Here is an 18,047-nt window from a genome sequence, read left to right as displayed (position 1 = left end):
CGCCTCTGTGTATAAGGAAATAGCACTCAAAAATGTATTCACCAAAAAGCTATCAGCTTATTTTACGTTCTTTTGTCTACAAGCCACTTTTGTAGCCCTGGCGTTTGTAAATTGTTTAACACGTGATTAAATATTTCTAATCTACCAACCCCACATGCAAATGACTAGATTACACGAATTGTAGTTGGGATTGAGCAACGAAATTATACAATAGGTCGGTGACTTATCTCCCTTGAGTTGGTTCATTCTTTCTTTACAAGTGTGTGTACTCTGGGTTACTTCCTAATACAAAGATACTTTAAAGCAACAGTTTGCCTAACATTCCAAACATAAATATTGTGCTAACCTTTATAGACTCCATAAGACTTTCTTGGGTGAACAAAACATTCGACTTCATTTGTTGCTTACCGTGCATTTGTGTGTGCGCATTGCGTGCGTGTGTGTGAGCGGTAGTGCAACGGTTAGCGTGCTGCGCTCCGAACCCGGCAACCCGAGTTCGATTCCCGCTCACAGCTAACACCAGTGACGATTATCTGAACCATCTCATGGGCCTCCCCTCTAGGTTGTCTCAGCCTCAAATGAGTAGCTGGTGTGGTGTGTAAGCATCACTTCTGGGGAGACAAATGCGGTCTGGCGTGGTGCTGGCTTCCCACCCCCTCATGTGCCGTTCCAGCCTTCATAGGTGCACGCTAACAGCACTTTCTCCTACATTCTTTTAAAAATTATACAAGGGATCTTTATCTTTGTTCTATTTTGCAGGTGAGGTGTCACTCCCAGAGGCGGAAGAACCATGCTTCGATCGCAGCTATGTGCAAAAAAAGCTGGAGCACGGCCTGACTCGTATCTGGCAGGTGTGGCATCTATCGAACAAGTCCCCAAACCTCTGTAGAACAACGACCCAGGCTGACCTCGGGCATTTACTTGGCTTTGGTTAGGAGATGTCATGAGTGCTGTTTCTCTTATTTGTAACAATAGAATATCTTGTTCATGTGAACAAAACCAACATTAATGTCTAAAACAGGAGCTGCTAAAGTCCCTAATTCAGATCTCTTCTTTCACTGGTCTCCTTCAATCACTGACATGTAAATGAGGTGGTCTGTTCTTCTTGCAAATTACTTTTAATGTGAAAATAAAGGCTGGAGATGGTGGATGATTTCAGGATCGATGTTGCGGGTTATGTTTTGTTTTGGTAGTAAAGCAGCCGGTTACGTTGTTTTTCCTTTATGTGAATTGTGTCCTCATGTGCTGGTTGTTCTGTGATGAGTGTAGGATGTTCAGCAGAAGGTCAAAACCTATATCCTGGGAACTGACCTGGCGCACTTTAAATACGACGACTTCATATTTGTGCTGGACATCATTAACCGGTGAGACTTCTAGCGCCCAACAGATTCAGGACTCATGTCGGTTAAAGTAAAAATGTATCTTCCTGTTCAAACGAGTGATGGGGTGTCGGTAGCTCTTAGCCATTGGCATGAATTGTATATTCTCATGGTGGGGGAAATGATCTCCTTATAGCAATTACCATTGTGAATTTGTTCTGAAGGAGTGGCTATACATTTATAATAATCCTTCTTGAGACGGCTTCGGAATCAGTCCTTTTTATTTCCACTCCACAATACACTTTACTCACTCACTCTCCGTTGCTGGCAGACAACGGAGAGAGGACAGACTTCGCACTAAGTCCCCACCGCGCACGTGGCACCCAGAGCCCCCGTCCGCGCGTGACCCTGCTCTTGTCAGTTTCCAGTCTGCTCTCGATCGTTCCCTCTCACTCTCTCTTAATCCCTTCGTCACGTGGTCCCCCCAGCCAATCGTTCATGGACAGCTTCGACCATCTCGATGGTTCCCTGTCAATCCCGGGACCACGCCTCTCATCCGGCTCCCCATTAGCTGGGGCCCCGAATGGCTAGGCCAATCACTCCTGATGACATGCTGTGATCACGCCTGGGCCATGCTCCCTATCTCAACCCTTATTGGCTACAAGCAGGACCGACAAGCCAATCCCCACGTGAACCCTCTATGGCTGTTATTACACATTCAGTAAAAATCATTACATTTTTATCTTGCTTTTACTCAATTTTCTAACCTATCTAGTGAACTGTTAGGAACACAATGCATTCCTATCTCAGGTCTTGCAGCCACGTAGATATAAATGTAGATTTAGTTTTTACCTATATGTTTCAGGTTGATGGATATTGGCGATGAGTTTTGCAGCAGCAAGTCAGAGGGTCTGCAGGAGTCCATCCGGAAGCAGAGCCTCAACTATTTCAAGAACTACCACAGGCATGGCCCACTGCACCCAGCAAACCACTGAAATTAGATATTCTAACAGTCTCTTGTGCTACCAGGCTAACACTTAATACTGGTAGGAACCCACTGGTTCCACCAGCCCACAGGGGATTATTGTGTCCATCCGTCTGTCGTGGAGGGAGGGGCTGGGTGGGGAGGGAGGGGCTGGGTGGGAAGGGTGGGGTGGGGCTGGGTGGAGAGGGTGGGGCTGGGTGGGGAGGGTGGGGAGGGGCTGGGTGGGGAGGGTGGGGAGGGGCTGGGTGGGGAGGGTGGGGAGGGGCTCGGTGGGGAGGGTGGCGCTGGGTGGGGGGTGGGAGGGGTGGGGCTGGGTGGGGAGGGGCTGGTCACCCCGTGGTGCCCTTATAAAACTCAACGTTTAACATACTCACGCCGGTTTGTGCGGGGGAGGGTGGGGCTGGGTGGGGAGGGTGGGGAGGGGCTGGGTGGGGAGGGGCTGGGTGGGGAGGGTGGGGAGGAGCTGGGTGGGGAGGGTGGGGCTGGGTGGGGGGTGGGAGGGGTGGGGCTGGGTGGGGAGGGGCTGGTCACCCCGTGGTGGCCTTATAAAACTCAACGTTTAACATACTCACGCCGGCTTGTGTGGGGGAGGGTGGGGCTGGGTGGGGAGGGTGGGGAAGGGCTGGGTGGGGAGGGGCTGGGTGGGGAGGGTGGGGAGGAGCTGGGTGGGGAGGGTGGGGCTGGGTGGGGGGTGGGAGGGGTGGGGCTGGGTGGGGAGGGGCTGGTCACCCCGTGGTGCCCTTATAAAACTCAACGTTTAACATACTCACGCCGGCTTGTGCGGGGGAGGGTGGGGCTGGGTGGGGGGTGGGAGGGGTGGGGCTGGGTGGGGAGGGGCTGGTCACCCCGTGGTGCCCTTATAAAACTCAACGTTTAACATACTCACGCCGGCTTGTGCGGGGGAGGGTGGGGCTGGGTGGGGAGGGTGGGGAGGGGCTGGGTGGGGAGGAACTGGGTGGGGAGGGTGGGGCTGGGTGGGGGGTGGGAGGGGTGGGGCTGGGTGGGGAGGGGCTGGTCACCCCGTGGTGCCCTTATAAAACTCAACGTTTAACATACTCACGCCGGCTTGTGCGGGGGAGGGTGGGGCTGGGTGGGGAGGGTGGGGAGGGGCTGGGTGGGGAGGAATTGGGTGGGGAGGGTGGGGCTGGGTGGGGGGTGGGAGCGGTGGGGCTGGGTGGGGAGGGGCTGGTCACCTCGTGGTGCCCTTATAAAACTCAACGTTTAACATACTCACGCCGGCTTGTGCCCGCCCTCACAGTCGGGCATATTTAATGAATACACCACGCCGCCATTGACCCTGGCCATTGACCGAGCAACCCAACGTTCCTACCAGCTCCCTCCGCAGCAATGTGTTTGTGTGCCTATGAATATTGTGTGTGTAATCGTGATTGTGTGTTCGGAGTGGTCGTGAAGTGGTTAGCTTGCGATGCTATAATCCCAGTGACCTGGTTTTGGTTCTCGGCTCTATACAACAATGTTATCTGAACCCATACTGTGTCATGCTTAAGTAATCTTCAATGAGTATCTGGTTCAAACATCAGCACTGGGGATACAAGAAAATGTTGAGTATGGTATCAGCCACATCCCCGCCTTGTGTACCATACCAGTCAAGGTAACGGCTTGACAACATTAATTATTCTTAACGTCCATCAGGCTACACTGGGAATTATTTTGTGTTTCTGGCACTCGGGTTGCGTGTATATATATTGAACTTCTTTCGCACGTACATAGCCAACCGTGCTAATCGGAGGTTGCGTGATTAAATTTGGTCTTGTGTCTGTTCATAGGACTCGCATGGAGGAGCTGCGAATGTTTTTGGAGAATGAGGCATGGGAACTGTGTCCTGTGCGCTCCAACTTCAGCATTTTCCAACTGCACGTAAGCACATCGTGCCCTCCACAGCCTCATTGCCAAGCACCTTATCCCAACCTGCCACCATCCCAAAAGCGAGGATGACCGTAGTTTGCGTGATGGTTTATGTTCCTTGATGAGATCAGCAAGGTATTGTGGTTGATTTGTGGCAAGCACTGTGTGTGTAATAAATGCGGCCTTATAATATTTGGAAAGTGCCCTTTAGAAGGCTTATGACCAAATCTCAGGATTGGTCAATATCAGATTTCAAAAGCTAAGCATTTATGTGTAACCTTAAACTGTTTTACTTGCCATATATGTGTATTGTCTTCAGTTAATTTTCAGAAACAGTGTATATTTTTTTAGCAGTCAAGTAAGCAGGATTTTTTTTAATTTTAGTTTGAATATGATATTGGCTTTTCGGCCTCATGTACAAACCGGACACTATATGAAATGGCCCTTGACTGAATCTGCATAAAAAAATACATTGTTCAAAGCTTAATGTCAACTGAAGTTGTTTGATGACTAATTTTTTTTTAAATAACTAAGCAGCTGCCGCTGTTGGTCGCGGCTGTGCGTGTGCGCGTACAGGAGTTTAAGTTCTTAGCACAGGGCCGAGGAGGCAGTGTCGGTCTGGTACCCACGTCCTCACCCAGCAAGATGGCAGCCACTCCTGGTGCCACCCCTACGACCCCCGTGATGGGAAGCTTCCCCTCCCACTGCAACCCCTTTGAGAGTCTCCGGCAAGACCAGGACGATGACTCAGATGACGTACTCGCAGCCAACGGGGTGAGTCCGAAGCCCACTGCAGGCTGCCCAGGCTATGAGTCTCCTACAGTGACTTAGCTTCACCTAAACGAAGACCCTTGGTGAACTGGGGGGTCTCAATGTAGAAGCGGCTGCAGGGATTTGTGTTTGCCTCTTCTCATGCAGTGCTCAGAACCGACTTATATGTATAACCCTGCACATTGTGCAAATATGCCTTTAGTACATAGCTCCCCTTGGATGTGGACCTATGTATGTCATTATGACACTATCATTAGCTTTTGTCATATACGCTGATTAATTATAATAAATGTTTTCATGATGATAGGCCGTTGTTTATGTTACCAAGTTAGACAAGTCTGACTTCACAAAGTTCAACTTTTTGCATGTCGATGGAAATCTGGAAGGAACGCATTCATACGAGGGCATAACAATCAGATGTCTTGATTTATCCTTTCAGCAATCAAATCAAAATATTCCAATATTTAAATTTGAACACCTTGAAGCTTAAAGAGCCAGTTTAGAATCCTGCATGTGGCATCATGTTCTGCAGTTTGGTCCATAACGCTGATGGCTGGCCCGTGCCTACATGTGCGCGTGCGTATTTGTGCTGATGTGTGCACTTGCAGTACGACTCGGAAGAAGGAGAGAAGAGTCCGTACCAGGATGAGGACAGCGACAGCGACGTTGCTGATGAGCTCAAGAGGGACTTTGTGGACGAGCAGACTGGAGAGACGCCTGTTAGGAGGTGACCAATATGGGTGGCTTAGTGATGGAAATGTGGTCCGTAGAGAGTGGGCAGGCCAAACAGGGTCTTGTTATATCAGGCCGAATGGTAGTTGTTTTGTAGCCTTTCGGTACGTGCAGATTAAGGTCAATGTCACTTTTGACTATGCGGCTGTATAAAAATCGTTGGGCAACGAAGCGAAAGTGATGTTGAGATCGGTCTTCATAGGGTGCTTCAAAAATTATTTTTTTAACACTTATATGAAACTATCGTTTTTAATGCAAAAATAACGAATAGCTTTTACCCTTTCTGGCAATAAAACAGGTGTTAAGATGTTAAAACACTGAACTGAAACCTTTTTCAAGGAATCACGTTCAAAGACAATGCATATACTATCAGAGCATGTTGTTTTGTTTGCGTGTTCACCACAAGTATATGTGGTTAACGCAGACGTGATTCCTTGCAAAAGGTTTCAGTTTGGTGTTTTAACATCTTAACACAACTGTTTTATTGCCAGAAAGGGTAAAACCTATTCTTATATTTTGATACTGGCAAGGGGGAGGTCCCATGATGGAAAAAGAACGGTTAATACACTGTAACATGATAACAAATGTATGTTAATAGCTTTAAAAAGTCAAAGAGTCTCCATTTGTTCGCCATCATTGTCAATACATGTGCAGTGTCGTGCGTCTCTTCTTCGTTCTCGCCTGAGGCTTGTGCGTGCGGGTGGCATGCGTCGCACACGCACTCAGTCGGGGATGAAGTAGTCGCAGGAGGTACCGTCCTCCCCTTTTATTGTTGTTGAGTTCACGCCACCACTCGGGCTCCCTCTTTCTCACGACCACGCTGCCTCACGACCCGTCCCAGACACTACCCTGTCCACGTGACACCGACGGCATCGACCTGGACAGCCAACTATGGTCCGGCCGTGCAATGATAGGGTGAAGGCGGCAGTGACGAAGGCGGCAGCGACGAGACGAGTCCAATCCCAGAACCGCCAGCACGGAGTTCTCGCTCTCTGCTGCTTATATTCCCTTCGGCGCGGCTAGGGCGGAGCCAAGAGGTCTACTGTGACTCTTGCCCCAGTTCCTCCGCCCTGCCGGCACACACACCGTGTTTCTGCTCAACGGCGTGTGAGCTCAGTGCTCACCTGCAGTTGCAGCTGCTGTACAACAGTCAGCGCTGCTATGTCACTACACATGCCTGTAATCTTCTCCAGGTTGTCTGAAGGAGGCACATTTATTGTGGTATTGTTGCAATTTATCAGAAGTGTTAACATTTTTTTTTTAACCACCCCTGTACTTAACATCAGGTGAGAGTACATTGAGACTGAAGGAAATTTGTAATTTTGTGTATGCTAAATTTCAAATGCGACCTCATGGTGCAATGTACAAGTACAGCATTAAAACAACAATGTGTAATGTAAATCATATCATAAATTGAGGACTGGATACAATTTAAAATGAGGGATGACTCAACTTTTCAGTTCATGTTGTCTGAACAATGAATCAGTAGCCCACTGAAAACTAACAAGCGATGGTTTTTAGATATAAAGCCGATGCATTATTGCTCCATGTGTCGGGATCATTGCGGTTGAAATAAGGGATGTTGAGGCACATCTTATGTTTTTGGGGTTTGACTCAAGGGCTATTAAATGAAATGGGATCGTTGGTAGTTTACTTGTAAAAACCTCAAAGACTCACTTGGGCTCACGCTTCGTTTCCCATTTTAACAGGAGGAAGTGACGAGTCTTCCTACCGTGATCACAGTGGTAAACAGAGTTGTTTTCGTGAAAGTAAAGGCAATAGCTCAAATGGCAAATTAATCTTAAACTGTTGAGGGCTGTAATTTATCTTGAATTGCCTATATTACCCAAATCAATGATTAGTATTAAAGTATCAGCAACTGGTTGGTAGCAAGTATAGAATGTATTCCTTTTAAATAATTTGGTACTTGAATTTATAACTGTCAAATAACTATGGCTTTACCGCAAAAAAAAACTATCTGCACAGATGTATACGGATGAGAAGTATTATCAAACAGGAGGAATTAACGGTGCAACGCATCTCGTCTGTTAAATATCTGCAGGTAATAGGATTGTGATTGATTGATTCTGGCTGCAGACATTGGTAGGTCACAAATAATGAAGATAAGAGAGCAGTTTCACTGTATTATGAATACCGTTTAGGCATTTTAAACAGCTTTGGATAATACTTATAATCCTGCCCATACCCGAGCATGGAGTGCATTCGCTTGTTCAGCTCTTCTGCGCATTCATCCTCGCTGCTGCGCTTGGACATGACAACAGAATGATCCGTGCCAGGTGGATCGCTGCGTTCATGTGCGCGGTGGGACGGAGTCGCCAAAAATAAATTAATTATTTGCGATTTTGACTTCGGTTTATTTGGGACCCGGGGTCCCGCCATAAGGTGCATTTGTTGTGATGGTTTATTGCAATTGTTTCGGTTTGCTGATTGGAATGTGCAGCTTGTGAGCAGTGCACTGCTTTGATGTGAGTTGGCTGCTCGTTATTTTAATAGACAAAGCACCAAAGGGTAAAAATCTGCTCATGATGTTGAACAAGACCCCAAAAAGTACCGTATGGCAACCTGGCAATATTTGTTGTTTTATTTGGCCTCCTATCCTACTAACTCGTGTTTGCTGCTAACACAGAATTCATTTTCCTTCTGGTCGGCTTTAAAATTCACTTTTCCATCCCATGTCCTAGCGTTTCAAAGGACTCTGTACGAGTGAAAAGAAAATCGGAGTCACACTACAGCTTAAACAAGATGAACGCTCCCATTCTCGCCAACACCACTCTCAACTTCATCCGCCTCTTCGGTAAGTAGGGGTGCACATGGTCACCTCCACCACACAGCCAGGTCCTGTATACAGGCCTTGACCATGCACCGTGTGTCAGACCTGCGTCCTTTTATAATTATTGAACTTGTGTCAACATGTGAACTTGTTTACATGTCTGTTTAGGCCTGATTCTCCACGAAACGAATTCACTTTGTCTCATTTGGTCATATCCCAGTGAGCCACACTGTGCGACATCACTGCACTTTAGTTGACTGGCTGCCCGTATTGCATATGTTGGTAGCGTATGCCGGTCTTAGCCAGTCATTGTTGGCTCCACGCACGAATATTATAAGATAATAATAATTGCATTTATATAGCGCTTTTCATCAAGGATCTCAAAGCGCCGTACAGGACACAACAGCAACAGACACTCAGCATAAAAATAATATATATAAATGTTTTATCTTTCGATTTAAATCTTTCGTGACTGCAGGGATTCATCTTCTTGGTTCTTTCGGTAAAGTCACGTAGAAGGGAAGTAATAAAATAATAAAAATAAAACATAATAAAACAATTCTCACGACGTTTCGGCCACAACGCAAGCAGCCGTCCTCAGGCGAAGAATGAGAACATTATCAAGCTAGGAGCTTATATAGGTGTAGCGAGGAGGAGCGCCCCAACAAAAGAATGTGCATATGAAGAGGAATTTAGCATACCAATGGGCAATGCATAGGAGGTGGGCGGAGGGGTTTCAAAGTCCCATTATGCCCATGCATTATGCAGGATCAACAACACCACGGGGGGGCGCAAGGAACAGCGTTAATAAAGGAAAGGAATGTTAGTGATATGTAGCTGCATTTGCCAAACAACCACGTAGAAAACCAAAGTGAAAACTACATAAAAAACTAAAATATAAACTGATACTTACTGTACTCTACAATAAGCTGAGTTACTAACAGCAAATAATAAATTACAATTCTACGTCGTAAGAAGTATATAATATACTTCCATATAAACTTTATTCTCTTAGCATATACAGTACTATATACTGCCATAGATAAACCCAACATTAAATTATATACTGTATTGCTGTAAACCACCCTATACTTTATACATTTTAATATAACACTATGTATTATTCAACTCACCCTAATGTGTATCGAAATGGTTTATTACGTCCTTCCAATGATTGCTAAGCCTGAATCCATCTTCTCGGTTAAAATTGTCTCTGTGTTTGTATATGTGGATCGCCTCATGAACGAATCTCTCATGATAGCCAGATGGCTTGCAGAGAACCTCCGTCTTGGAGAAGTCAATGTCATGTGAGCCCACTGAGTTGTAACAGTGGTCTGCCACGGCTGAGGTGTTTGTCCTACCGTGTTTTAGATCAGCTTTATGTTCACGAATACGGTCTGAGACGTGTCGTTTGGTTTCCCCAATGTAACTGCTACCACAGAGGCAACTTAGTTTGTAGACGCCAGGGTACTGTATGTCTGGAATCACATCTTTTACAGACGGTACCAGATCACGGATTTTATGTACTGTGTTGAATCGGACCTGGATCTTGTGTTTAATCAGGATTTTGGAGATCTTTTTTGTGACCCCAGCAATGTAGGGTAAGGTGATGGTCTTGAAAGGCTCCTCAACAGGATCTTTCTTGATGGTTGGAGTGATGGCTTTGCGGATTGTGTAGTCGGAGTAACCATTAGCTTTAAGAGCTTGGCGTACGTGTTTGAGTTCACTGGAAATGTGTTCATGGTCGGAGATGCATTGGGCTCTATGATATAGAGTCTTGATGAGGGAATTCTTCTGGGATGGATGGTGGTGGGAATCCGGTTTTAGATAAGCATCAGTGTGGGTGGCTTTCCTGTAGACAGAGTGGCTCATTGAACCATCAGGTCTCCTTTTGATTAGGACATCCAAAAAGGGTAGCTTGCCATCATTTTCGACTTCCATGGTGAATCTGATGGCTGGGTGTATGGAATTGATGTGGTCGAGAAATTGGTCTAGAGCAGGCCGGCCATGTGGCCAGATGACAAAAGTGTCGTCTACGTATCTCTTCCATAAGGTCGGGCGTAGAGTGGCAGTCTGGATGGCGTCCGTCTCAAATTTCTCCATGAAGATGTTGGCTACAACCGGAGATAGGGGGGAGCCCATTGGGGTGCCCTCAATTTGCTTGTAGAAGGTTCCATTCCAGGTGAAGTATGTATTGGTTAAGCAGTGTCTCACCAGGGGGGGTACCCCAGCATTTACACCTATATAAGCTCCTAGCTTGATAATGTTCTCATTCTTCGCCTGAGGACGGCTGCTTGCGTTGTGGCCGAAACGTCGTGAGAATTGTTTTATTATGTTTTATTTTTATTATTTTATTACTTCCCTTCTACGTGACTTTACCGAAAGAACCAAGAAGAGAAATGTTTTATCATTTACTAAATGAACTAAACGCTTAATAAGCGGAAGCATATAAATAGGTTTTAAGGCGCATTTGAAAAATGTCCACAGATTCGGAGATAGCCGAGTCTTGCCTCGGAGAAGCTTAATCAGCAGAAACATTGTAAAACTCTCGTTTACACAGCTGAGAGGAACACAGTGAATTTTTTGTGAACAGTGTTCTATTTAAAGTAATTATATGGTTATGATGTGGCTCTGCTATCTTCTGTGCATTCTGATGTAGATAAATATACCTTGACAGATGGTGAAAATTGAATGTATATTTTGAGAAAAACCAAAACATTTTGATGGTAAATATATAATTATGGTAACAAAAGTCCATGATTTCCATTCGTTATGATGATAATGTATCCGTGTTTATTTCCGTTTTAGCAATGCGCCTATGACCTAGTCGTCGAGACTTTTTGTTTTTTTTGGTAAAGTCACGTAGGTGAAAAATAAAATAAATTAAAATGAAAACAACGAAATTAAATCACGACGTTTCGGGCGCAACACAAGCGTCCGTCTTCACAACCGCTTAAGTATGCCATCTCTTAGGCATCTCTTAGGCATACTTAAGCGGTTGTTCTCTCGCTGTGTTTGTCCTCACCTGAAGACGGACGCTTGTGTTGCACCCAAAACGTCGTGATTTAATTTAGTTGTTTTCATTTTAATTTATTTTATTTTTTACCTACGTGACTTTACCGAAACAACCAAAAAGTATGGATCCTTACAGTCACGAAAACTTCAAATCTAGAATTAGTCGTCGAGAATCGACCAGACCTTGTTAGATCTCAGCAGATGACAAGGTGCTGGGCCTGGATAGCGCTTGGATAGGTGATCACCATTTACAAACATGTTGTTATAGGCTCCGTGGTCAGCAGCAGAGGGCAGTGTAGAAATGTCCAGTGTTGTTCTGTACATTTATGCTCCCATATAAATAATGCTGATCAGTACAACATGGCGATGCGTGGTTTCAAAATCCCCATGACGCACACAGAATGCATTCAACTGATGTAGTAATAGCGGATCTTTCTCTATTATGACATGTACACTCTCCTGAGAGGTTAGAGTGGAAAGATAAAAATGAGGTTACAGTCTGGTTTTTGAATCTCAGTACCAGATTGTGAACACCCCTACCAAGCAGCACTTCACAATTTACACATTTCATTGATTTACTTTGCCAAAACAATACAGCTTTATGTTTTTAACAATTATAAGTGATATTATTTCAGTGCTTGACCCACAATCGAAAGGTTGTGAGATGAAATCCTATTCAGGGGTTGACAAAACCCATCATTAGTAGTCATCGTGTAGACAGCCCACTGCCATGAGCATGCTGAATATCTATCATTGACTCAGGGCTACCAACAGAGATGTGTGCTGCCCTGTTGCTTACTTGTTTGAGTGGGTAGATACTGTGACTTGACTTGCAACAAAGAGTGGCATAGTCAAAATGTAGGTGTCGACGCAGCTTAATACAAGTGTGTGTGTACATGTGTGCGCGTGTGTGCATGGGGACGAGTAGTTTAGTGGTTAACACTCTGTGCTACGAACCCAGCGACCTGAATTCGATTCCCGCTCACTGCTAACACCAGTGACAATTTTCTAAACCGGTCCTAGGCCTCCCCTATGTCGACTCAGCCTCAAATTATTACCTGGTGTGGTGTGTAAGCATCGCGGCTGGGAAGACAAAGGCGGTCCGGCATGGTGTTGATCACCCACCCTCTCATGTGCTGTGCCGGCCTTCATAGGTGCTTGCCAGCAGAACTTGCCCCAACAGTCTGTTAAGGCTATACGGGGGATCTTTGTCTTTGTGTGTGCATGGCAGGGAGGTACCTGCAGATGATGAGCGTGCTGCAGCCAATCGCGTTTGACGTGGTACAGTACATGTCGCAGCTCTTCGACTACTACCTGTACGCCGTGTACACATTCTTCGGACGCGAGCACATGGCATGTACAGCACAGCGCATGTTTACATTGTGTCCCAAATCCCCTGCATATACAGTGCTCTTCACTGGAGTTGTGCTCACTTTGACATTGAAACTAGGGGTGAAACGACGCATGCACTCATCTTGATTACTATATCGGCTCTTAAGCTCTCAACTAAACTATAACACTATTTTTTATTTACCAGGTAATACCGACTTTTGATCTATATGGCTTTGTTTCAGAAGCGACATGGCCAAAAATGATAGCTTGACGAAGTGGCTAATCACGGGGAAACTTATAGCAGAATCAATGTTACTATTATATTCTTGGTTCTTTCGGTAAAGTCAAATTTTCTTGCTGTGGATTTCACATCTGATGATGATGGCTTGTGTTGCAGTCGAAACATCGTGAGAAATTTATTGTTTGATATTTTTATTATTTTATTATTTCCCTTTTACGTGACTTTACCGAAAGAACCAATAATATGAATCCCTGCAGTCACGACAGCTTTAAATAAAAATGTTGCTATTAATATTTATGGAGAAATTATATCGTTAACTGCAAAATTATCAGAATTATTTATTTACGAATCTCAATCCTAAATTGACAATTTATAAACTCGCTGGGGGTGTTGGGTGGGAGAGAGGGGAGTGATGGCGTGAATTGTTATTGTCTGAAATGTTATGTTATAAATGTAGTAAATAGAAATGTACTGCAGTAATAATAATGATAGATCTAATGTGATTTCTTTCATGTCCATTTTTCAGTTCGAGACAACAGGACTGGGGTTGATCAGTAACCGTTTGCGCACAACCCTCAATCGCATCCAGGAGAGCCTCATTGACCAGGTAAGAGAGATTCTGCTCTCATGCCATTCCACATGGTAAAACACCTGACGACACCAAACCATTCAATGCCTTGTCAGCACACCATGCTAGACCACTCGCGCAAGCATATCGCAGGCACCAGTGTCTCAATTCAATAACAAATTCCCACCGAACGGCACTTCTATTATCCACATCCCACTTAATCCACTTCAGCCCACTTAATCCAACATTATTGTACCACATACAGTGAATCTGTTGGATCTCTACAACATGGTGCAGCTGTGCTTTTTCCAAAAATAAAAAAACTCGGAAAATAAAACCGATTGAAAAATGAGAGAGAAGGCCTAAAAAAAAATGCACAAAAAGCGGACGCACAAGACAGAGGTCCCCCGGGGAGTCGGCGCGCGAGACAGTGGCAGTCATCCTGCGGGAGAGGCGCTCCACCGTACACCCCTCACCCACGGCTTCCCCAGGAAGCGAGGAAGTGGGATGGGACGAGGCGTCCGCTGGGAGCCGGGGGTGCCGGGCATGTCTCCCTTTAACCCCTTCCTGCCCGCACGCAGCAGGAAAGGCACAGCCCTGGAGGTGCCTCTGGTGGCTCAAAATAGGTGTTGCCGATTTTTGATTAAACCTGCCTGGTCATTGCGATTACGTGCAATACGTTCGCCAACGAATACAGTAGGTGTGGCAGGTGAAGTGATCCGCCGTTGCGAGACAGTTTCTGTTGGTGGGAGCTCGCTCTGCTACAACGACAACCGTTTTGGTTTCAGAGAAATGTGCGATATTCAGCAATTTAGAGATGAAAGTGGTTTATCATCCGGAGATGCTGTGCATGAGATGTGCACCTATAGGGCAGAGAGGTGCCTGTATGAGATTAATTTATAGCAGATATGTTTCCCTATCTGCCTATGGGGATATTGAGTGTACCTCCGATATAGGGATTTATCTTGATATTGTTTTTATCATCCACATAAAAATACTTCGTAAGGAATTAGCCAAAGATTCCCCAAAAACGTTACTGAAAAATATTAATTCACAACGAGACTTTGTTATATTAGGGCCTGCATGATCACCATGCATTGTGTGTACATGTACAGCCCTTTGTCAATCCACTGCTGGATTAAGCCCTAACTGTGCCATGCTGGTCTTGGGGTTGTTTAAGACTGCACCATGCTGGTCAGGATTGGTTCAAATATCGCTTTCCACTGATGTGAGCTATGGCCGAGTTTCAAACTCACATCAGTGATTTGGTAGCGCAGATTGCTAATGATTGTGCCACCACTCTCCACATACTTATATGTACACACAATAACAACGACCGCCATTTTCTGATAAGTGGCAGTGATGTCAGGCTAGGTGCATATTGAGACCACATGAAGTGTTGAAGGCTCATTGGCAGAAGGCTACAGGACACGTGCTGGTGATATTTGTTGTTTTATTATTTTATTATTTCCCTTCTACGTGACTTTACCGAAAGAACAAAGAATATGCCTGGACCTTGTTTTCATTATTTAAATTAGTCCCTAACCTCAACTTCAAAAATTAGAGGAATTGGGTTAAGAAACTTTGAAAATCCAAAAAGATTAGTATAACACTTAGGCTTTCGCGACCAGCATTATTCATAATAGTACTAAAATTCTAAATGGTGTGGATTCACTCTTCAAACACACAAGTGGGTTGAGGAAGTAACTAATTGGCGTTTTTGTTAACGTGACACATTTTTTACTGATTGGCCGTGTCGGGTGGTGGAGGGTTCTGACACATTTATAATAACGCGATCTAACCCAAAAACCTTTATTATCAAGATTAGTATGGTGAACGTTTTCACATTTTTTTATCTTGGTCAAAGTCATCGGTTATAAATATCTTATCATCAATACCATTGATGTCTGGTTGCATTCCAAACAGAATGAGCCCTTATTCAACTCTATTTAATGACAATTCCTAAAGAAAGTGATTCGACCGATAGACTTGCAGACATACAATTTCTCCCATAGCATGTGGTTTTTTTGCCCTGACACATGGACACATTATGAAAAATGTGGCCTTGTTTGGCTTAAAAAATCATATAACTCTGCACCACTGTGAATCTGTGTTTTTCGATAGCTCCAATCATGAGCACTATATCAGGTTGGGACATACTGCTTAATTAAATGTCGTTTTATGAATGTACAATATGAAGCAATATATTTTTTATGAGTCTCAACAGAATGATATATTCCCTTGCACACTATGAACATTTACTTATCCAATTTGTCCGGCTTTGACTTCTCGTTTATTTTTTTGCATAACACTCTAAAGTATTCATAAGCTTTATTTTTTTTTTAAAGTGGGTACTCAGGGGGTTAAACCGAACTGTGAGCAATGCAAGGAACTACGTCGCTGATTGGAGAACAATGGCTGTCATTAAACAGCCCACCCAGCAAATAACTATTACGGTAATTTGTGGTGTTTTTTTCGAGGGCACATCTACAATAGGCTACTTAGAGCTCAATCATAATAATGTATTGTTGACGTTGATGGCTCTGGTGATTTGTCTTTTGTTTGCGAATATTGTAAATAAATCCAGGTCGATGACGACACCAGTTGAGATGGCTGTGCTGTCGGTGGTGTGCCCGTGACAAGTTGTGAGTGAAACTTAAGCTTTAGAGGAGAGTGAGGGTTGGGAATTGTGTTCGCAAGAAGACAGGGGTGCAGAAAATGTTTAATTTTAGGCAATTGATAATTATCATGGTAAAGTCATGTGGCAACCACGATCCTGTCATATAAATTGTATGTTAAAAATGCCACGCAGCAATTCCCCTGTAGAGCATTGGTCACCCTATTATATTTTCATGACCACGAGGTAGGCTTAATGTGCCAAAAGACACACAAGTTCAAGAATTTTCATGGCCAGTGTGCGCTCAATACTACCACACCTCACCATCACTTTCGAATGGCATATCCTGAAAATGTTGTATAATTAAAACAAAACCTCCATGGTGCATTCTTACAGCCTCACCCCACTGTCTGGATTTAGGTCTTCCCTTTGACCTCTGACTGGCTGCTCCAATGCCTGTTTATGTAATATGGCATCTAGCACGTACCTCAGCCACCAAAACCTCCTCTTCCTAAAAAACTCCAGATATTGGGTAATTGTCATCACCTCACAACTGTAACATGTTCCACAGTTACCTTGTTGTAGAATGAGAGGGTTAGATCTGACAGTTCGGAAGAAATGGTAATTATAATGAGACTTGTTCTTGCAGAGTTAACTCTGGTGTATACCTCGGTCTCATCATCATCTCCATATATATAAAAGGCAAAGTTGTGAATATGTGTGTCTGTTAAAAATGTTTAGCCTACTTCCCGACATGCAACAAACTGGAAATTTGCCATGTGGGTACTTTCCAGACTGTACACCATGCAAAAAATATAAAATACACTTTTTTTTGGGGGGGGGGCTCAATAATGCATATATTTTTTGCACGGCAAGTGAGCTGTGACGTCAAATCTGTCACGTGACCCGCGCATGTGGAAGCATAACGCATTGTAGTGTAGTGGTTATCGCGCCGCTACGCTACGAACCCGGCGACCCGAGTTCGATTCCCGCTCACGGCCACCACCGGTGACGATTATTTTAACCGGTCCTGGGCTTCTCCTAGGTCGACTCAGCCTCAAACAATTAACTGGTGTGGTGGTGTGAACATCACCACTGGGGAGACAAAGGCGGCCGGGCGTGGTGCTGGCCACCCCACCCCCTCGTATTGTATAATCACTACAATCACTACAACAAAAATACAGAGTTTGCACTCTTAAATTTATTTCAAGGGTGGTACATTATTTGAAAACTAAATGTTATTTTGCATTTACTTGACAGATAATGATGATGCATTATCATTATTGTGGATTGTTTCCATTTTCTAGATCTTACTGTGTGAATTTCTGTGTATGGGTATTTTTAAATCTTTGTTTTGGGCAGACAGCCCTTAGCTTAACATAAAAATGTATAAGCAACGGCAATAATAAATATCTTCCAGGACTACACATCTCATGTGCCTTCAGTGTTTCTACATTCATCTCTGTGCATCTCTGAGAGGAGTTTTTGCTGTGATTGTCCCCGCCTGATGACGGACGCTTGTGTTGTGCCCGAAACGTCGTGATTTAATATTTATTTTATTTTATATTTTTTCACCTACGTGACTTTACCGAAAGAACCAAAGAGTATGCTTTAAAATACAGCAGGAAAAAAAAGTTAAAATATAAAGCAGAACTATCTTTATTTCTTAATTGACTCTAAATAGGAACATGGCCATCATAACGTACATTTCTATTTGAAGCTCTTGAAGTAATTATTTTCATACCAGTTAACAAACATTTCTGAGAAATGGATTACGTTTCAAAAACACATTGTACTGTAGATTTGGGCT

The 18,047-nt window shown here is 44.4% G+C and overlaps 1 protein-coding gene across 1 annotated transcript in view; it reads left to right on the top strand.

Annotated features, from left to right (window-relative positions):
- VPS50 (VPS50 subunit of EARP/GARPII complex) overlaps nucleotides 1–18,047 on the top strand; it is a 104,154-nt gene that overhangs the window by 62,135 nt on the left and 23,972 nt on the right. The window contains exons 14-22 of the mRNA XM_078859780.1: nucleotides 760–851; nucleotides 1,270–1,364; nucleotides 2,185–2,283; nucleotides 4,092–4,182; nucleotides 4,747–4,944; nucleotides 5,550–5,668; nucleotides 8,376–8,488; nucleotides 12,711–12,832; nucleotides 13,579–13,659. Coding sequence (XP_078715906.1) covers nucleotides 760–851; nucleotides 1,270–1,364; nucleotides 2,185–2,283; nucleotides 4,092–4,182; nucleotides 4,747–4,944; nucleotides 5,550–5,668; nucleotides 8,376–8,488; nucleotides 12,711–12,832; nucleotides 13,579–13,659 — 1,010 coding nt within the window. The remainder of the gene's footprint in view (nucleotides 1–759; nucleotides 852–1,269; nucleotides 1,365–2,184; nucleotides 2,284–4,091; nucleotides 4,183–4,746; nucleotides 4,945–5,549; nucleotides 5,669–8,375; nucleotides 8,489–12,710; nucleotides 12,833–13,578; nucleotides 13,660–18,047) is intronic.

This window comes from Lampetra fluviatilis, chromosome 1 (assembly GCF_964198595.1).
Source record: "Lampetra fluviatilis chromosome 1, kcLamFluv1.1, whole genome shotgun sequence".
NCBI lineage: Eukaryota > Metazoa > Chordata > Hyperoartia > Petromyzontiformes > Petromyzontidae > Lampetra > Lampetra fluviatilis.
The sequence above is the reverse complement of the archived record's forward strand: the minus strand, read 5'-3'. Positions and strand labels throughout refer to the sequence as shown.